This window comes from Chiroxiphia lanceolata, chromosome 18 (genome assembly GCF_009829145.1).
Source record: "Chiroxiphia lanceolata isolate bChiLan1 chromosome 18, bChiLan1.pri, whole genome shotgun sequence".
Lineage (NCBI taxonomy): Eukaryota > Metazoa > Chordata > Aves > Passeriformes > Pipridae > Chiroxiphia > Chiroxiphia lanceolata.
Genome location: NC_045654.1, coordinates 5,540,847 through 5,562,760, shown reverse-complemented (window position 1 = coordinate 5,562,760; position 21,914 = coordinate 5,540,847). Strand labels below are relative to the sequence as shown.

Genomic DNA, 21,914 nt, shown 5'->3' with positions numbered 1-21,914 from the left:
AAACATCTTCCTCTTTCTTTTATCTTCTCTGTTGCAAAGTTGTCTGTAAAAAAGCCAGTCAAATGCTGCTTTCTAACACTGAAATAAAAGGATTAAGGAAAGCAAAACTTCCATTGGTGAAGCCTCACAATTAATAATTGTCCCATCTGTTGGTAACATTCTGCCTGGAGCCAACAGCTGTCCCTGGTTCTCAACTGCACAAGAGAGGCTCATGCATTGTACTCATAGAAGGGTAGTGCTTTTATGAATTTTTGGTTGTTGTTTATCATTTAGTCTCCTACCAATACTTTCTTGTTAACTCACTGTGCACTATTAACCAAATTTGATGATGATCATGGAATTTTTCAGAGAGGTTAAGTGAAATTACATGGAGAGCAATGGCTGAGTAGAGGTAAGAGGCCTAAATTCACCACCCTGCTAAAAGAAGGCTGCAGTTTAAGCCTAAAGGTTGCCTCTCTTGTGAGGCCTGAGTGCTGGCAGGGATTCCCTGCTAGTTAGCCTGAGGGAAGACCTGAGGGACAGCTTCCAGAGTATATGGGGAAAAACAAGGGAGGAAAAAGGGAGGGCCAGAGGGCAGCGAGAAGCCTGGTGTGCAGGGGAAGGCTGCAGGATACCCAGGACAGTGAGTTCCACTGTTTGCTGAGAAACTTTATATTTTTATATATAAATTATTTCATATTGAACATTAAAATTTGGCTTCTAACAAAAAAATTAGGGTGTTTTAAATATACCTACATTTCGGGTTTCTGCAGGTGACAGGAGATAGAGGGTGGATATCAGCAAAGCAAAGACAGGTTAAAAAAAAATACAAGAATGCAAAACTGCATGATCTGAGGCTGGATTCAGCAGCTGTAGGAGCCTGGCCAGTCTCTGGGCTTGGATGCTTGCTCTGAGCAACAAACTGGCCTCTCTCTCCTGAGGGATGTCTTCTCCAGATCACACGCCTTTCAAAATACTGTTGGGACAGCAGCTACGTGGAAAATGAGAAATGACACTGCAGGTTAATAAATAAAACCAAGTGAGTGTGCTTTGTACTTTTACCTGTGGTGGCATTTCCATCCCCTGCCTGCAGCTCACCAGCCCTTCTCTGTCCACAGAACCTGCAGTGGGCCCGGGACGTGCTCCTGGGCAGCGGGATCCCCTGGCAGCAGCTGAAGCACATGCCTGCACAGGGCCTCTTCTGCGAGAGGAACAAGACCAATTTCTTCAACGTAAGTTTATACAGCTGATAAACACACCCGTCCGTTCTCAGCCCTCACTGTAACACCTGTTTCTCATTTGAAGGGTTTGTGAAGGGACCATAATGTGAAATTCCACACAGGCACATAAAACAAGCCATGAGCGGCTAAAGGAAGGGAGAATTGTGTTACAGACATATTTACTGGGCAAATGTGCCTCTCTTGAAGGGGACATTAAAGGATTATTTCTCATGAGCTTGAAAACAGGAGGAGAGAAGCACCAACATTTTTCAGTTATGCATCATTTACCATATACTTGATGGTTGAGCCCTCTATAAAAATTCTCATTTTGTTCATCTTGATTATCCTCTTGTCTGTCGTTTCTCAACTAGACTTGCACTTCTCTTGACAAAAAAACATTGCTAGTTGTGCTAAGCGATCTCCTGCAATTGAAGGAGCTTTCTTGTATTCCCCTTTGTTGTAGCATGGCTCAACAGAAAGAGTCTTTCCAAGTCCCACAGTGAGGTAGCAGCACTGTCACAGAGACTGTCCCCATGTCTGTGATATCTTCCACAGGGATGTCTGTGCCTCTTACTGGCATAGGACACACAACACTTCTGAGACTTACATAAGCATTTATCTATCAGATTCCCTGCTGTGATTGCCACTTACACACTGCTGTTGTCTTTGGTGTCTTTGGCTTTTTGTGGTATGTTCTAGGTTTTTGTGCCATCTGTTCTTTTGAGATAGGATTCTGTAGCAATTCTGGCTCACAGTGCATGGTGAGAGCCTGGAGATGGTCTGTATGTCATTCTGAACTATGTTATAGTCCATATCTGCTATATGGTTGCCTGTGATTGCAGTGACAGAATTTTATGTCTCTGCTTTCCCATCTAGTGCTTCTGTTTTAATATTGTAATTGTGAAATTTATTTCCATCTTATATCTGTTAACATCTATCTTCATTTTTGCTGTATGTTGTGTTAATTAGCACCACTGTGCAAGCCTCTGTTAAGGTGCTCTTCTCTGATTATAATCCCTCAGATGGGTTAAACAACTAAGGAATACTGACAATGGCTCAAAATTGTATCATGGATCAGTCTGCAAATGGGGTTTTCTATATCATTACATCTTTCTGGAGAGAACTTTTGATTAACAAATACTGTCAGCCAGCAAATAAGTACCATCCAGTCACCCCCCTCCCACACCCCCATGGTGGGATGGGGAGAAGAATCAGAAAAAAAGGTAAAGCTGAGATAAGAACAGTTAAATAATTGAAATAAAGTATTAAAATAGTTATAATTAGTAATATAAGGAGAAATTATGCACAATACAGTTTACTCACCACTTGCTGAGCAATGCATAACCTGTTCCCAAGAAGCAATTGGCCTCTCATGACCAGCTCCCTCCAGTTTATACACTGGGAATGATGTTCTGTGGTATGGAATAGCCCTTTAGCCAGTTTGGATCAGCTGTCCTGGCCACGCTCCCTTCCAGCTTCTTGTGCACTTCCTCACTGGCAGAGCCTGGGAACCTGATTTCTAGTAAGCACTGCTTAGCAACAACTACATCAGTGTCTTATCAATGTTATTCTCACATTGATTCCAAAACACAGTGCTATACCAGCTTCTAGGAAGAGAATTAACTCTGTCCCAGCTGCAAGCACAGCACAGCCTGATAGGGTTGTGACCTGATTGATGGCTACGTGGCTTTGTTCTGGTTATTTCCCTGCATTATCTGCCAGCTTTCCCTGCAAGAATCCTGCAGTGTGATTAGCTCTTCAAACTAGTGAATGCTTTGGCTCAGATTCACATAACACAAGTATTCTTGTAGAAATTAATGGAGTTACTCAACATGCTTCCAGCCAAGTGTGAACTTTGCATGATCGAGGTTGACTTGTTCATCACTGCAGGGTTAAGTGTCAAGAGTATCCTATGTTTTAATGTATGAGCAAGATGAGCAGTAGGGAACTGAGAAGTGTGTATAAGGGAGTGTTTCTACTTGAAAAATGTGAATTACCACATTGAGAGATCAGTGGTTGACCTAAATCATGTCTAGTTTTTGAATGCTAATGCTAGCTAATTTAACTTAGATTCCACTGTATCCCTAGGTGGAATTTTCCAGCATTATTTCAAAAAATAATTATTCCGTGCTCTGTGCGTTGATATTTTTATACTCTGAAGGATGAAAAGTGTAGCTACTAGAAGGATACTCTCAAGGATGTAGTATAGCTGCTAGATGGCTGTATAATAATTCTATTTTGTAAATCAACAAAAACTTAATTCCCATAATTAATGTCTTTAATAAGAAATGAAATACACTTTGAAATAAAAGGCAACTTTCAACAAAAGATATCTACAGAAAACCACTGGACTTAATTCTTTTGTATCATGATATATGATATATATATGCTGGCCCAGTGCCATATATTGGCAACAGTGTTAGTAAAGGGAGAAGATGTTTGATAATTATGTTCTCGGTTTGAACTTGGGTCTGCCAACAGATGAAGATGTTGTTAGTCTGGAGTCCTCCATGTAGACCACTGCCTCCAGGCTTTAGGAATTTCTGGGGGCTGAACTCCAGTGTGTCTCAGCTGTGGGGATGGTATGGCACACACAGCAAAAAAGTTTGTTGAGACCTTTGTGAATCAGTGCTAACGTCTTGACTTATTCCTGCATGCAAGTAGGTTGGTCCTCCTGTTAACAGGTACAGTGTACATCATGAGTTTAGCATGATAAAATATATTGTTGGTCTCATTTTCTACCCAGTTATATTTTAAAAATCCTCTTCAAGTAACACTATGTGGAGCCTGTGGCAGTAATCCAGTACAGACGACAGAGACAGAGCACAGTGAGAAAATCCAGATCTGAGAGAGAAAGGGCTGCAAGTGCCCATGACAAGAAGCTGGTAGTGTCAGCTGACATTCCAGAATTGGACAAACTGAAATCTGTGAACAACTTGGAAAAAACCCTCTGAGTGCTGCATTGACTTTGTCTGGGTTAAACCTCAACTAGTCTGTTCTCATGCAAAGCTCCAGCCCGGCGGTGGGTAAGTGACTGTTCTGCACCATCTGGGTCAGTGCTCAGAACACACATTGGTGTGTCATCCCTTGTACAGATGGTGTTGCAGCCCACTGTCCCAGCTACTGTCTTCACACAGAGAGATGGGTGATAAAACACAAATTCTAGCACTCTACAAAAGTAGTCACATCTAATCTTAGAAATTAAATGGCCAACCTTAAGATTTTCTAAGCATATTAATGTCCCTCAGGGTTATTTTCAACAGAAATCCTTTGCCTAGAGTGTTTATTTGCTTCCATGAAATGCATTTGGTATTATTTTGTGAGAACTCTTCAGCCTCCGTGATACAAAAGAATTAAGTCCAGTGGTTTTCTGTAGATATTTTACTATTGGAATACTTTTTTTATTCTGGAGCAAGTAGCACTGGTGTTTTTAATCTCTTGTACAGAAGATTCAGGGTTGTTGAAATTACAGCTGACTCAGTTTTACAAGTACAAACAACATAGTGTGAAAGAGAAAGCTAGCAGCTCCTCCCAGACATACTCCTAGCAGAATTATTTATGAAATGTTTATGACAGCACTGTATGAAAAGAAATAAACCTGGGTAAAGCTGTCTGGTTTTGAACTTTACTGCAGAACTGCTGGTCTGGATCTGTGTGTCATGGCCTCTTGTATAATTTGTTAGCTGTCACTCAGCTGTGACTGAAGTGAGCAAAAAAGGCATGTTCACTTAGCCTGATTTCTTCTCATTTGACTTATTAGAATAATGTCAGGGTGCTCAGAATTTCCCTTTTTCAATTCTAAGAAAAAATATCCTTATTGCATTATTGTACCTATTTGTTTCTCAAGCAGAAAAGAAAGGCCTCAATTTTCTAGGAGAGGAGATTTTGCATGTTCATGGCTCTACTGTGATGGCAATTATTATATGAATGAATACTGCTGTTAGACTTACAGGAGTTTTAGCTAAATTCCTAGAAATTACTGCTAAGCCTGTTTTGTTTGGCCAGTTACACATTTCTCTATAAACTTGCATGTACAGGTGCACTCCTGTGCATGCTTTTCTCCTCTTCTTTGTCTCAGTGTGAGTGTAAATATATACAGACTTTTTTTTTTTAAAGATGGAGCCAGGATGGTTTCTATGGTAACTAAATTAGAAATTAATTCACAAGGAGAAAAAAAATCCTCAAACATTGCTTTATATAGTAGGGCACTTCTTTAATGTATTCAGATTTCATGGTTGAGCTCCATGTACCAGCAAGTTCTCCATATGGTTTAATATACTCTGTTTGTATTTTCCTGGCACATCTTCTGTGGTAATAATAATCTGTTGTAATAAGGATCTTGATGTCCATCTTTGGTAACTGTTCCCCACATACAAAAGCTGTGCATGCACACTATATGCTACAATGCAGACATTGATGTGCATGAAGTCTTGCTGCAAAGTGTTACAGATAATTGTTCTATTTTTAATTCCAAGAGCAATGCAGTATGTTTGTTCTCTGCTGTAGCCCTGAAGCTCTTCATTCTGTGGTCTGAGCAGGGTCAAACTAAGGTGGGAGCACCCACTGGAAGCCAGAAGCTGTGAGGCAGGAGTGATTTCACTTTGTTTTGTCTTTGTTCATACCAGGTGTGACTGGGCACTGACAGGGGACCTCTGCTGAGCAGAAGGGCAAGTTCTGGACACTGAGTAGTTGAAGTTGCTAGAGGTAGTTCTGATTACACAGCATGGTGATAACCACAGTGGGAGCTTTCTCTGTTACTCTTCCTGTACAGCAGGTTCTTTCCTTAGTTGTGTTTCAGGTTAAGTCTGTCTGTCTGTCTTACCAGAGGAAAGTTGATTCTGAAAAGGGACAGCAGAGTGCAAGGCTGACTGTCTGGGGATTCTGTGCAGCCAGAGCCATACAGGTGAATTTGAGGTGTAGGATATTATGAAGTCTCTACTACAGGGGACAAAAAGGCAACATGCCTCAGCTCTCCTGGAAGCTGGGCAGTTATATCAAGGAAGTCTCATTATATGCCTCAATTAGTTTTATACCTTCCCTTAGACATACATTACTGGTCACTGTCAGAAATATGGCATTGAGTGAGTATATGGGATTTTCTTTGGATCCGATAGAGCTGCCTTTTGTTTCTCTCCCATCTCCTGACATGTAACCTCAGCACTAATGGTTCCCATGACTTGAATTAAAATGAAAGATTTGTTACAGAATTTAATGTCTCTGTTAGAGGTAACTGGCTATACATCATCCAAGGGAAGAGGAAAATTCAGAAAGGGTGGTCTGAACCTATTCTAGACATTTGTTTTACCCAGGCTGGGGTCACTATTAGTGCTGAAGAACCTCCAAATACCACACAGTGCCAAGGGGCAGCTTTTCAAAGTTGCTTGAGGCAACCTGACTGAAACCTCAGGTTCAGCATTTCCTGCCATGTACTTGAAAAACCTGAAGCTGGAGGCAACAGCAGATTAAAATCACTTTCCTAGAACTCGTACACTCTGCCTTCCTTCCTGTCCTTGGCTGGTGACAGATCTGAGTTACTCTCCCTCCTGCTCATAGTTGGTGTGTATCTTTTCAGTTGGCAAATGTACTTCCAACTCCTAGACATCTGCTATGTGGAACATGAGCCTTCCAACCAAACTAGTGCCATTTAAATCAGACTGGGGGGAAAGAACTTGAAGAAACATGTGCATCCATGTGAGCTGAGATGGTGCCCCTCAGCATGGTGAGAGTTGGAGTTTATTCATGTATGGGGGCTCTAAGGGAATTAATGGCTATATTTTAGTTTGATCGTGATTTGTTGCAACTTTTTGAAAAAAAAGTCAGTCTTTTTAGTACTTAAACCCTAATGAATGTTTAAATGTTAAAAATTGAGTATGAGGGGTTGCCAACTCAAGTTTAAAAAAAAAAAAAAGAAATCACAAGTGACATCCCAGAATTCACAAGGATTTAGTTATTCAGTTTTGCCCTTCTTGCTTCTGAGTGTTTTGGATGCCACTTTTATGCAACCACAAGGAAACAGAAACCATAAAGGAATAATTAAAAAACAAACAAACAAAAAAAACCCAAAACCCAAAACTTTGATTCCAGCAATTAGATAATGCTTGAAAGAAGTTATTAGTATCATTTAATAGGTGATATGCAAAAACAAGTGTCTAAAAAAGGTGACCTCCACCATTAACACTGACCTTCTGTGTAGTTGCACAAAACAAAATAGTAGCAATACCATAATGACAACACATATGAATAGCCTAATATTTTTATGCCTTTTTTCTTTTTTTTTTTTTTTTTTATGCTTTAGTAGGTAGACAGGGGCATCTGGGCAGAGGATGGTTAAATCCCTACCTAATTTAAAAGATAGAATTGTCTTTAATCTCCTCAGGAGATGGCCATATTGTAGCCATGAAATATCAGTGTTTTCCCTGGGCAGGAACAGGCCCAGCAAGAGCGAGTGCTCTGCTTTGTGAAAGGGCCCTTCAGTAAATGCAGATTCTCACTGCTGGCTTTCCACTGACTGTGGGCTGTTCAGATGTTAAGTAAAAGACATCTCTCTGCTATACATTTTCTTCTTGTGCTAGGAAGAGCAAGGTGCTCTGTGAAATGATTTGACAGTTTAGGAACTCGGCCTGTCAGCAGTGCTGGTGTGCGGTCAGGAGGCTGCAGGGAGCCTTTGCTGCAGAGGTGCTGGGGGAGCCAAGGCTTTGTGGGTCATCCAGTACCTCTCCTTAAGCAGAGATAACTCAGACCTTGCTGTTCTGCCTCAGAGAGATGCTGGAGCTGACACACTGCCTGCCTGCCTGGCTGGCTTCCTCAGGAATTTTAACAAGCATTTCATCGCTTTTCCTACGTTCCTGAATAATGACATTATAAAACTATTGTTCTTCATCTGTGTGAGGAAACCATTTCTGGTGTGGTGAAGACATATTTGTGTGGAAAACTGCTGAGGAATAAATGAAAAACCCTCCAGGAGTCCCTTCTGAGCCAAATGATTGTATAATCCCATGCTTAATTTGTAAATACAGTCAACTGTATAAATGGCAGATATTTTATGGTTACAGTACAAGCTAAAGTTTGGATGACTGAAGAATGAAAACAAATCAGTGTTTTCCCATCCTCTTTTTCTTGTTTTTCTTCCTTTTTAGCCTCTGTTAATTTTCTCAATTTCCCTTCACTGTATCTTCTGTAGAGCAACAGAGGTCAGAGGTGTAATGCTTCCAGCACTCATCATCGAATGCCCCTTGGGCCACAGGATAGAGAAACTCCTACTGAAAAAAATCATTGTCTTACCTGCCTGCAGATTCAGGAAGGCATATTTGCATTGATTAAATATAATTCATATATACAAGGTTATTTTGGCATCAAATCTAGAAACATTTTTTTAATGAACACTTAAATTTTGTTTAAGTTGGCTCATTAAAATGCTTAATGAGGTGATAGCCTGGCCCTTCTCTCTAACCATGACTGGAAGTCAATTTTATAAAAGTGATTGTAGGAAAGAGAATTAGTGGCTCTGACTCTACTGAATTTACTGAGATTTTTGTGTTTGAAACAGGCATGGTTTCTACCTGGAAAAAGTTAGCTTTTCAAAAATCCACATATTTTAGTCAAGTAAACGTATTAATTTCCATTGTTTTTCTTGTCTAGCTTGCAAATGGCTTCCACTGGGGAAAGGGGAAGCAAGAAAGGGTTATACTAATTGCCCCTATAGTCAGAGTTAAATTATTTCTTTTCTGAATTTACCTTTGATAGTTGTTCTTTGGCCAGTAGCAAGCCATTTTTTGTCTTTGCCCCTTTCTTTCACTTGTAAGGTTAATGTAATTCTACTCATACGTCTCCTGTCCAGATTTTCTAACATTTTAATTGAAAGAATGCTTTTAGTAGGTACAGATGGGTTTGTTCTGTGATTCTCTCTCACTTGCTCTCATGTGCTCACTCTCTTATGCAAACTTAATACCAACTCTGAAGCCAGAGGTAAGCGAGGAGTTAACTGTGCAAGTGAAACTTTCATAGTGATTGGCTTGAGACCAGAAACCCAGTGAGCAATGAAGTCTTAAAGCTGCCTATAAAAAGCTAGATAACTTTTTCAACCTCTGCCCAACATGTTATTTACAGTTCTTCGCTCCATCCTCTTGGAAAAACAGAACTCATCAGTGAAAAATGTCCGTCGTTCACAGAGTTTTCTGCCTCAATATATACAGGCTGTTCTTTCTGGCTGACTTTGCAGGCTTCCAAGACCCAGCTAGTAAAGATGCCAATAAATCTAAATCCCTGGAGATACAAGCATGGGGTTTTGAGCTGTCGTTTGTGCCAGTGGATATTAAACAGCTATTTTTTTCCATTCTGTTTCCCTAGGAAAAGTTTCTCCTTTTGTTGGGTGGATGAATTTCTAGGCAAAGGTAGGCTAGGGAACAAATAACCCTGAAATAAGTGAAGCTGTGTCTTTGTAGAAGAGAGAATGTCATGGAGGTTGTAGTGTGTTACTGAACATAAAGGAGTTGGTTTTAAAGCTAGATCTTAAAAGTTTAACAGCAACTGTTCCACCCACTCTAAACAGTATTTGAAAGGTGGAGGGTTGCTGGAATACTGTGTGATGAGTGTCCTTTTACAAATGTGTAATGGATAAATCCATAATTTGATTTTTCCATCTGCCAGCTGTGTATCAGATACGGGTGGGAGAGCTACCTTTAGACACTTAATGGGGTTAGTTTTAAACTTAGGTTGGGTTCTTTCCTCTTAAAAAAATATAAATAGGATTTAAAAAAAACTAAATAGATTTTTAAATGCAGTAGGTGAGCAGAGTTTTAAAGATGGTGATTCATGCAAGGTCTTTAAAATACACAGGTTTATATTGTATGTCTGGTATCCAGTTATCAGACTAGTTTTTGCAGCTTCTTACTATGAGTTATTTCTCCCAGTTTTATCATGGAAAGAGCAGTTACATCAGTGTAGGCTGCTGCATAAACAAAACAAAGCAAACAAACCCAGAAAAGAGTAAATTTCGAATCTGAGAAGAAAATATAAGACGTAAAATTGAATCTTTTTAATTCGCTGTCATTAGCATTCCTCTCCCCTAGAAATTCCTATAGTCTCTGACTGAAAGCTTTGACATGGAACTTGTTTTAATATCCATGTGTGGAGTTCAGACAAGAGTGTGGAACAGGCAAGTAATGTGTGTGCATCTGAAGTTGTACCTCGTTGTCTTTAAATAACTCCTTCTGTTATCTAAAACTGATGGCACTACTCTGAGGAACAGAACCAAGATCAAGACATACTCAGAGCAGTTTTCTCCAATGCTTATTTCTTAGGTGAAACTATGTGTGAGATAACCAAGATGAAATGTGCTTTTTCTTCATGAGCTGTTTCCACCAGCTGTATGTTAAGAGGATTCTGTGATGTTAGTCAAGGCAGTTTCCTCTTCTGTATATTTAGTTTTGTACATATTTCCAGGACTGCTTTCAAGGTGGATATCAACCTGTATCTGATCTTGCTCAGTACAGCACTCTTCCATATTCCAGGTATGGCAGATTTTTTTTTTCATTCCTTTGTCTTGTCTGTGTAAAAATAACCAATTTCACTCTGAAGGTGAAAGGCCCCAAATGGCAGTAAGGGAGCACAAAACCAGCTCCCATCAGACAAACAGCTCATCTTGCCTTTCTGGAACCCTATGACAATTTTGTTCTGCACTGTGATTGTTTTAATTTACCTGGCATTATGGTAATTTACTATAACCTTCATCTTTATAGAAAGAAGAGAATTAATAGCGAAATTAACTTTTTTTGTTGAAGTGGTGTATTTTGTGAGAAGTATTCCTGAAATTATAGTTCTCAGAAGAAGGATCTAAATATTTTTCATGGATATTCACTGCCTTAGTGTAAAAATGAAACTAGAAGAATGTGGGATGAGAGCAGCCTGATGCAAGTCTGTGTGTACATCTGTGCAAGGGGAATAGCATTTATGGATAAATATTTTTAACTTAATGGCTTCAGCAAGATACAATTGGCCTAACTAAAAAGGTTAAGATGGAGAAGATAAGATGGCAGATGATGATAGGTAAGAGCATATTTGTTGTTGTGTAGGCTGGACAGTTTGCAGACTGACTGCAGCATCACTGCACCGAGCTTAGATGAAGATATTGAAGCAGGAATTCCCTGAGTAATAGTACTGCATCTTTTGGCAAAATTCCTAAAGTTAGAGGAGTAAAAACGTTGAATATTGTATAGTGTATTATTGTTCCAGACTGTTTGGCTCCTGTGGAGGAGGTAGGATTTCCTGGCACAATATGAACACTTTTGGAGTTTGCGTGGTAGCTCCGATGTGAAACAGCGGGGGCTGACCACTTAGACAAGGTGACTTTCTCAGCCTCCTGAAAGGAATTAAAACAAAATAGGACTGAGTGGGTGAGTGAAAGTAATGAAGTCCTTAGTGGTCAGTATTTCAGCATGCTCCTCTAAACACTCAGATGTATTACTGTGATCCACCAAGGGGAGTCCCTGTAAGAGCTTGAGTGACACGTGGCTTATTTCCAGGAGCTTTATGGCCTTTGTTCATTTCAGTTGCCTCCACTTCATCTCCACCAGTTTGCTTACTCACCTCCTGTCAATAACGTTTCACAAATTTGGCTTTTATGAAGTTGTTTAATTTTTCTGTAGGTTTGAGGAAGGAAAATCAGAAAAAAAAACCCAACAAACTTGAAGCACTTCCTAACAATTACTCAGAACGAACTGTGAATTTGGCTGGCTGTTTGGTTTACTGACACAGAATAAAAACTCAGAATTGAAAACTCCTACCAGATCCTTTTCTATTGAAATGTTTATCTCTGCAGCTGCTCCCTGTGTGTATATTTGAAGTGTATTAGCACTTATACTATGATCTCCTGCTTAGCAGACTGGAACTAGTGGGAGTCATTAATATAATGACTTAAGTATTTTCTTAAGTATTCAGATGTTCAAGATAATTTAATGAGCTTGGTGTAACAGCTAAAATGATTTCTGTTTACACATACCTGGTTTATTCCTCCTGACAGATTACACTAAGGGTTTAAGAGTATCTGTTGGGGTTTGTTGCTTGTTTTTTTCTTAATTAATGGTATAACTATCAATTACAGTATTTCAGAATCACTGAGCTCCACTTATTTCAGTGATACTGACTCTGAAGTGACTAAAGTATTTACAGTGGGAAAAATGTGGACAAACCTGAAGATAGGCCAGGCTTTTATGTCTGTGTAGCTCATCCATGGAGAAATGTGTGTGGTCATCCCAAACTCTGGGACACTTTAATGCTGCCTTCTGTCATGGCTGATCTGCTTAATTTACAGTACATATTTTATGTTTATAATCCACGTGTGTCACAGCTAGTGGCAGACTCAGTGTTCAAAAACTTAAATAGAATCATAAATTAGATTTTAAAAAGAAGTAGGGCTTGCAGGCCAGCGTAGGTGTGTAATGAAGACAGTTCTGATGCCAAGGCAGTGCAATAACTTCAAAAGAAAGAGAAAGATACTCATAATGGGAATGCAAGTGTTGAAATGAAAGGCACATTCCAAATACTTTGTAAGCTGAAGTAATGACAATGGGATAAACTTAATCCTTACAAACCGTACTTAGGGACACACAAAGGTGCTTTTTCATGCCTGTAATGCAGCAGTTGTTCCGTCAGGCTCGAAAGAAAAACATTTGGCTTTGTTTGTTTGCCCTTAGTCTGACAGCTCCCTACTAAAGTTCTTACTGAAAATTACTTGCTTCCCAACAGGTTTTAGGTTAGGGTATTTTCACTGTCATTTTCTTTCCGATAAACAAGAAAGCAAAGGTATTTTTCTGAATTATTTATGCTAAAGAGAATGTTTCTTTCAGGACCAACAAAAATAAGACTTTACATTTTTTAGCATTTCAAATAAAACATGCAACTGTGAATACAGACTAATTTTCTGAAAGTTAAGCTAATTTCAAAGAGATTTTGGAAGCTTTAGCTTTTACTAAATACTTTGTTAAAGACCCTTTTCCCTCCAATATTTAAATTGGATCAGCAAATAAGCAATATTCCTTATAGTTTGTAAATACAACACTAATGTATAAAAGCATTAGAAACTGACTGAAATTTAGGTTAACAAGAGCTAGTCTTAGGTTTTGTATCAGAGTTGATGAGAATGAAAAACTAAACAATTAGTGTTTAATTGGCACATTTATTCCTTATTAGTTCTTCCTTGGCACAAATGGTGAAGTAAACAAACTTCATCTCCTCTGTATCTTTTATAATGAGATGTTCTTGTTGCTTTGCAGGAACAGCAAAGCAAGAAAAAAGATTTCTGAATACATTTTTCGCTTTAAACGAGAATTCATCAAAGTGCCATACACAGGAGGAGTTATTCTCAGGCTTTGCCCCCCATAGTTCTTGGGGTGTTTCTGTGTTTTCACCTTTAGCATTGCACCAGTAACAGTCCAAAATAAGTATAGAAAGAATCAAGAAATTTTTCACCATTTCATAAGTGGTCTTCAGTCCAATGGATCCACATAGGTACTCCAGAAAGGAAATCCAGTTTTCTCCATGAGTGGGGGCGAGGGGGGTGGCAGGGAGCCATGTAGGAAAATGCATCCTGAATGCTCTGCCATTAGTAAAATGAGTTCTTCAGGCAGTGAATTCTTGCCTTGAAGGGGTTAAACAGGAACAACAGTAAAAGGACTTTTTGAGTTTTACTCTGTGTGCTTGCATATATGTGTGTGTGCATGTGTATTTTAGGACAAGAACAGTTATAATGTTGATTATATAACGATGCTTTAAGGCAGGGTGAAAATGAAAGAACTATTATTTTGAAATACATTAGACAATGAAACTAGTCTTGATGGGAAAGAAATGTTATCTTTAACTGTGGCTAACTGGCTAGAGGATTTAGTCCTATTCCCACGACTGACTGAATTCCAAACCTAAGATATTGGTGAGAAGATAGGAGCACAGTCCTGTGCAGGCTAAGAGCTGGACTCAATGTCCTTGTGGGTCCCTTCCAACTCAGCATATCCTGTGATTCTGTAATGCCCTTTCTTCAAGTGTATCTTAATTTATTCAAATGTCTTGTAGAAGTATGAAAATTAAAAAGAATGAAATAATAATTCTGAGTCCACTTGCAGCTATTTCCAGTCACAAAGAAAGGAATGGCAATTTGCTTCAGGTTGCATTTGCTATCCTTGGTGATGAGGGACTGCTCAGTGTGTGTGTTATTATTTCAGGTTGTGCCACTTGGTGCCCAGGCACTTAGAAAGCAAAGAGATTTGAATTAGGGGAGACACACAGACAAGACTTAACTGCCTTACACATTTCATGCCCAGGAAGTTCTCAGCCAAAGATTTAGACAATGAGTAAATGTGATCCTACTGACAAAGTGTGGGAGAAATAATTTTAAGCAGAAGGGTAGGTTTCTTCTTTTTAAAGTAGTAGCCAGTGTGTATCTGAAGTTTTTGCTAGAAGCCACAGACACTGTATTTTGGGCCCATCATCATTGTGACAGTGTAGGCAAGTAAACCATTACCATGTAGGCCTATTTTCTGTGTTACATTGTCATCACTGTCTTCTCAATATGTCACTTTTCTCCCTTCAAAATCTGACAAGTCTCTGCTTGCTTTTTCTAAATAATTGAGCCAGAATAAAATTTCCTGCCTCTGTATGTTCTCAAATTGATAAGGTAAAGCAAAGCAAAGTGTCTTTCTTCCTGAAAACTTCTGTCTGAGAGCTGTCTCCAGTGGCAGACTGAAGCTGACAAAATGAAAGGCCCACCAGGAGATGAGTCTGAATGTGAAGTCTTTTAAGTTTGTGGGCAGCAGGGTGGAGACAGCAAGATGATACACCACAGATTTCTGTTCCAAATCTCCTTTGTTTCACTTATTCCTGTTGCTGTCTTTTGACATACTCCTCTCTCATTATTCCATTTGCATTTATGCTTTTTTCTTCCACTTGCCCTTTTAAGAACAGCAGTTTAAATGTAGTAGGTGGGCAAATAATTCAGTATGATTTTACATTTTTTTGTCTTTAGACAGATAATATATGGTCCATATGAAAGTCACCAAATAATGGCTTTATCAATAGAAATTCTTGTTCTTAAGAGGAGCAAGAGGGTTTGAAAATGTACAAGCCCTCTGGAGGTCCAGCTTTGGCACTTGCTGGTTTATGTTTCTCTTTGAAATTCAAAGGGAATAGAATTACCTCTTAATAAACAAGAAATATAGACCTGTACATAAACAGGATAACAAAATCAGTGAATATATGAAATGTGAAATGTATTTTTCTCCCCTCCTTCCTCTTCACTCACCTTAACCTTTGTCTTTCTGTTGCCTGCTGGACCTCTGTGTGGGTTTAACTTTGTGCAAGTGTGTTGCTGGTTTTGGGAGTAGCAGCCAATTCTGCTGCTCAGCACTAGTGGTCTCCTTACAGTAGTTCCAGCACTGATGCAAAGGAGAAATTTTCCTGGAAAACACTTAGATAAGACCACAAAATTTGCTACTCTGGATTAAGGTTTTATAGGCAAATATTTCAATCTTGTTGCTGTTGCTATCTGACTGTTTGCAAGATTGAATATATCTGACCTAAAGGAGGCAAATACTGCTGCTGAAGGAAGAATACTTTCTAGTTTCTGTAAGACTTCGATTCACTGGAAACTTGAGATTACTCTTATCTCTACAAGGGGAGAAAAAAAAAAGCCATCCATAAGTGAAAACAATGTCCTACTTCCTTAAAAACAAGAGATGAAATCTATCCCATCTAAGTGGAAATAGAGTTCATGGTAGGATTTACAGTGCATGTCCTCTGAACTGAAGAAAACCATTTGAAAGAGGAGCAGAATTTCAGATGTACTGACCTTAACTAACTCATAGGCCGTGTTTGCAAGGAAAGCTGGCACCCTTATCTCGACAGTGCAGAGAGGTCTGGAGTCTTTCTGAACATTCATTATGCACCCCAGAACATTTCATGGAGAAATCCCAGTGTGCAGAAGTGTAAAATCAGTTCCATCTGGCTTCTAGTATTGTGGCACTGGAGAGCACATGCTAGAGCTCACATCCCATAGGTGATCCTGGCTGAGATGTTCCTCAGACTTTTTCTGGTTGTTATTGATTTGAAGATCTGAAGATTTATAAAACAGAGAAATTTAAATGAGACTGAAAGAGGGAAACACAAAGTGAATACAAACTTGCCACTTTTTAATGGTCTGGAATAGTGCTTTGCACTCCTCCTTTCCCATAACTGAAAGACAAGCATAGGACATGGCCTTTGAGGATTACCAGTTGCACTCTGGGTGTGTTTCAAGTTCCCTGTAATTGCTCTATCAGTCTTTTTCCCATCCATCTTTTGTTGCCAAAATGCATAAAGCCACATTGTTTTGTCCCTAGCTTAAAAAGACTAGATGTTTGTACAGCCTTTATTTGCAGTGTCTCCAACTAATAAAACAAGAAAATACTGTAGTATCTTTTAATGAGCCAGAAGACTTAAATAGTGTCCCAAATACTGTGCTGTATAAAAGTAATTAAGGAAAAGGCCTTTGATATTACATAGTGTTAAGTCTGACCCAGGAATGCCAGCAGGATGGTGCCAGTCATCTTCTATAGCAGCCACCTCAGCAGTGAGGCTGGAGCAGGCAGCAGTGGGAGTAGGACTGCCTAAACCTGGGCTGCAGCTTAGAGGGTGCCTGTGGATAACTCAAGGTCATTTCTGACATAAGCACCAAATGTTTAGTCCCTTTTTTAAACACCAGGTAAATGATTTTATCCGCCTTTTTTCACAACCCTGCTGAATTTAGAGCGTGGCTCTAACGTATGGCCCATATCCAGAAGGTGGAATTCCTGTGGTCAGTTCCTACAGGTACAGGGGATGCCACTTCACCAAGCAGCTGTATTTTTACCTTGGGAAACTAATTTGGAAATCTTTGGCTCAGTAGCACGTGGAAATACTGCAAAATTAATTCTGCTTGTGATGGTTCAGACAACGGAATGATGTGTGCTGGAGGAGTCTGCAATGCAAGGTGATTAATGAAAATGCTGATCAGAAATAAAAATTGATAAGAAGCCTTTTGAATTGGACAGAATCAAAGATAATATGTGGTGAAAAACATATCCTTTTAGACTCTAAAGAGAGACGAATTTGTTTCCTTGATTTAAGTTTGTAATGGACTTTTACAACACGATATTACAATACAAAAGTAATAATGAATCAGACATATAGTATTCCAATTAGTGATATTTTAAAAATCTGCTTGTTTGGAAAGCAGTTTGGAATCTAGTAACTAAGTATTATTATAATTCTTGTTTACCTTTTATTATCATTTGAAGATGTCTGTGTTCTTGCTGCTTTTTGTGATACCGTGACTGTTCACTGTATCAGCTGAGAGGTGTTAATTATAAAACAAAATCCTTACATTGCCATGCTTATGGCTTAAAGGTGTTAAGTTGTGCAGAACTTTTATATAACATAATTTCAAATCTAGTTAACACCAATGATATTTAATTCCAGGTACAACAACTACCTAATTTGCATAAAAAATGAGAATACATAGGAAAAAAATCTCCAGTGCAATAGAGGAGATAGGAGCTCTACTGTTAAGTGTGACTAAAGGAGCAGATGAAAAAGGGCAGGTCAGAAAGAATCCTATTTGCATGAATACATAGAAAGTAAGTATTCATTTCAGTTCTGTATTTAAAATGTAAATCTGTGTTATGCAGTCAAAAGAGAAAAAGTTAATGGATTTTTGAAGTGGTAGTGCCAAAGCTGCATTGTTAATCAATATAGAATTTGTTATTGCCTTTGGTGGAAAGATGTGAGAGGCAATGAAGACATGGGTTGTTTTAGTGAGTGGTAATGCCCATAGTGAAGCCTGAGCTTTAAAACAAAAAATCCCTGTCTTTTAGAGTATAAATGGAGACACAGACAACAGGGTATTGCTGATTCATGTAATTTTATAAAAGATAAATAGGATAGCTAAATTATTCTCTAGCTACTTTTTTCAAGATGCTGTTAAGTGTAAAAGTATATGTGTGTATATATATGGAGTATGCAAATAAGTAGGGAGTGGCAAGGTGTATGAGACTTTCAGTGTGAGAGCCCTTGAAGTGCTGTGCTAAGAAAATAGGAACATGAAGAAATGAAAAGATGGGTAAAAAGTGGCTAAAATGATGGAAAAGGAAGATAACCTTAGCAACTGACTTCTGCTTAGTATGTGGGGACTTGCAGTGGAGCAGCAGAGTATTAAACCTGAGGTGTTAGTAAACAGGATAGATTTTGAGCACTTCAGAATAATCCTAGTTATCAGGAGAGGGGAAAAAAAAAACCAAAACAAAACAAGTCCCTGCAATGCTTAGAAAGGCAAGGAAGAGGTCAAAGCAGTAACTTGCAATTGCGAAGTGAGAGAGAGGAACAAGTAGAGATAAAATGTTTAAACTTCTGTGATGAAGGTAATCTGGAGCTGAGCCTGGATGAGTGGTGGGAAAAGAAGATGAGTTTAGCTGTGCTAAGCTCAGATTGAGAAAGATGTATCGGTGAGTTTGTGAGGCAGGATTAGATGGACTGAGGTTGGCAGTGGACTGACGTTTTGGGTGTCTTAATGTGGGATTGACTGAAATCGTCCAAGCTGGGGAGAGGGAAGTATGGGGGAAAGGACAAGGGGAAACCTTTGCTTTTCCCTTCAAACAGTTCGAGAAAGACAGGAAGATTAACGAAAGAGGTAAAAAAAGGACGGGTGAGAGAACCGTGCCAGCAGCACCCCCTGGTACCGCAGAAGCTGGGGCGAGGGGGGACGATGTGGCAGCGCAGACCCACAGGGGAACGGTGTCCGCGGCTGCCGTGCCGTGTGGCGGTGCGGGGCCGTGCGGGGGAGCTGCGGTGTTGGCCCCGCGGGGGGAGCGCTCGGCGGTGCGCGCTGTGCTGCTGCTGCTGCTGCTGCTGCGGGGGCGGCCCCGCGCCCGGCCATGGCGGCAGCTGCGCCGGGGAGGCGGCCGGTGGCGGGGGCCGCGCTCCGCCGCTCCGAGCATCCCGGCTGGCGGCCCCGGGAGGCTGCGGGCAGAGCGGGGAGCCGGCCGCGCCGCGGAAAAATAGGTCACGAACGGGGCCTTCGGTGGCGGCGAGGTGAAGGGCGGTGAAGCGGCAGCCGCGGGGTTAAACTGGGTCAGGGAATATTTCGGGAAGGTTTGGCGGACAGGTGGGAGCAAATAACTGGGTTTTTTTATTAATGCTCGCGAACCGACAGCAGCAGCTGTTTGCTCCGCTGCCCTGAGGGGGATGGCTGCGAGCCAGGCTCGGCGGTGACCGGCACCGACATCCTCTGTGAGGCACGGCCGGCCCCGGCCCGCAGCCTCCCGGCGGCGAAGAAACAGGGAGAAATAAAATAAATATCCAGCCGCGGCGGCAGGAAATCCGAGGTATGCGGCTTCCAGGGGCTCGGGCAACTCCGGTGCGAGAGGAAGTGCGATCTGGGCGGGGGCGGTCAGGTGGCGGCGCGGGGGCGGTGCGGGGGCGGGCGCGCTCCGTGTCCGCGGCCGCCGGGGAGCTCCGGCGGAGCCAGCCCGCGCCTCGGTGATGGTGAGTGCGGGGGGCGGCCCCGCGGCCGTAGAGGGGGGCTCGGGGGGAACTTCCCCCACGCACCACCTCGCGGGGAGCCCGGGACGGGCGGGGAGGGACGCCGGTGATGCCGCCCGCAGCGGGGATGCCCCGCGGGGAGGCCGCGGGCTCCGGCGGGGGCAGGCGCGGTGCTCTAGGAAGTTTGGTGTCTCTGGCCGCGGCAGCACAAACAGCTGCCGCCCTCCCCCCGCGCTGTAGGGCGTTCCTCGGTGTTGCCGTGCCTGTGCCCTTTCCCGTGGGTGCTCGAACCCTCCCGAGCAGCTGCCGTGACCCGCGGGGAATCCCTTCCCCGGGCGCCGCAGGGCTCACCCCAGCTCCGAGCGGGAGGGACGGAGATCAGCTCTGATGACATTCGCCGTCGTGGTTGGGAAATACTTATTTCATTAGTTCGGTTCGCCAGCAGTTAGAGGCTGGACAGAGCTGCTTTGCTGCACAGAGGAAAAATCCTGAGGGCCATGGGAAACGGAGGAGTCGAGAGAAGTTTGGAAGGGGGGATGAAAGGGTGAGGGATTTTTGTTTTCTACGGTCTGTATTGTTTGGGATTTCTCGGTATCCTTCCTCCACCCCCTTGGTGGGATGAATTACTTAGCACCCTCGTTTTCAGTCCAGCCCTGGAGCTTTGCGAGGGGCGTCTTTTATGTCTCGAAGAGCAAAGAGCCAGTAGGTCTGTAAGAACTGTGCCTGGCACAGAGCAGCCCAGCTGTGCTCTCTGCTGTGCGCTCCCTGCTCTGCCTACGACAGCCAGGCGCACACGGGAGATTCCCCTGCTTAACGGTGACCTAACAGGAAAGCCTGTTGTTCAGTATCTACTTTGCATGAGCTACTATGCTGTAAGAGTTGCTGCTTCATTCAGCTAGAGAGAGAGGATAAGAGGATTCCAATTTAATTAGCAGTTTGTTAAAACCAGTCAGCTTTGTCTGGTCACATGTTTATAATTTTAGAACGTATGTCTTAATTGCAGTAAATTCTGGTGTTGTGCATAAAGCAAGTGCCACATGCTGTTTGCGGCATTGGCTGTGGCAGCTCCATGTTTCTATTTTTTTAATTTACTGCAGCCTGTGTTTATTTGTGCAATGGCAGATTTTTGAGTGTGCTCTGGGCATTTTGCATGAAGCAGATCTAGGAGTTAAAGCATATGCTGTAGAGGTTTTTATTACCCAAGGAGCTGCAAGTTGTGTCTTTTTTTGTTGGAGCATGTTCAGGTTGACATCTTGAACACCCAGATATTGTTTTCAGTAATAGGACTGTTGTGTGTTTTTAGCATCTTTATCGGAGTCTGAAATACTCTAAATGTTGAGGCCTTCCTCATTCCTCCTCCTCAGTAATTACCCCAGTTGTTCTCAAATAATTTCTGTCTCACGATATCCCTGAAATCAAACACCAGCAGACTGTAGCCTGTCTTCTGCTGAGCTGACTGAGTCACTGCCGTGCCTTGTGCTAGATTAAGCTGTTGTAGTGTTGCTGCTGGTTGAATATTGAAGCTCCCCCGTGTATACTGTGATTTATGTTACTGTAAATAGGGTAATTGAATTATCGCTTCCCTGCGATGTCTCGTTCCTCTGATGTTATCAAAGATCAGTCAACTTTAGTTGGGGTGCTAGGCAGGCTGCTGCCTAAATGTACTTGAATTAGGCATTTCCACTAACTCTTAAAATTGGCAAAGGAACTACTTTTGTTTTTCTGAGGAAGCCCTGTGAGTCTGAAAGCAAGACAGTGTTAGGTGTTAACACACATACATATCCCCCCTCAGAAAGATAAAATATTTGAATAATAGAGTTAATGAAATTCTTTTTTGTCACATGAATTCCTGTATCAGAGGAGAAAAGATACTTGAGATTAGCTGTTGGGTGCATAACAGAAAGAGATTTTTTTGCCTTTTATAGCCGTCAGGACTCCTTCAAGGCCTCCACTTGCTGGACAGAGAAGGGAAGTGTTCTATGGATGCTGCTGTAGTGGGAGGAGAAGAGATAATGAGATGAATTACCTGTCAGCTTCTAATAACTTAATTTGAGGCTCTTAATTGGTGAGGATGAAATGTGCAAACTCATGTAGAGCTTCAGTTGTTTGCAAGGAGTGTGTCTCCTCCAAGGCTTTACCTCTGCATATGTCTTTTTCTGGTTCATAACCACTATTACA

General features: G+C 41.3%; 1 protein-coding gene across 5 annotated transcripts in view; it reads left to right on the top strand.

The window, feature by feature from the left end:
* The window catches only part of CABIN1 (calcineurin binding protein 1), a 110,420-nt gene that overhangs the window by 47,686 nt on the left and 40,820 nt on the right, over positions 1 to 21,914 (top strand). For all 5 annotated transcript variants that reach the window (XM_032706000.1, XM_032705998.1, XM_032705999.1 and 2 more), the window contains exon 29: positions 1,098 to 1,211. In XM_032706000.1, the coding sequence (XP_032561891.1) occupies positions 1,098 to 1,211 (114 nt within the window). The remainder of the gene's footprint in view (positions 1 to 1,097; positions 1,212 to 21,914) is intronic.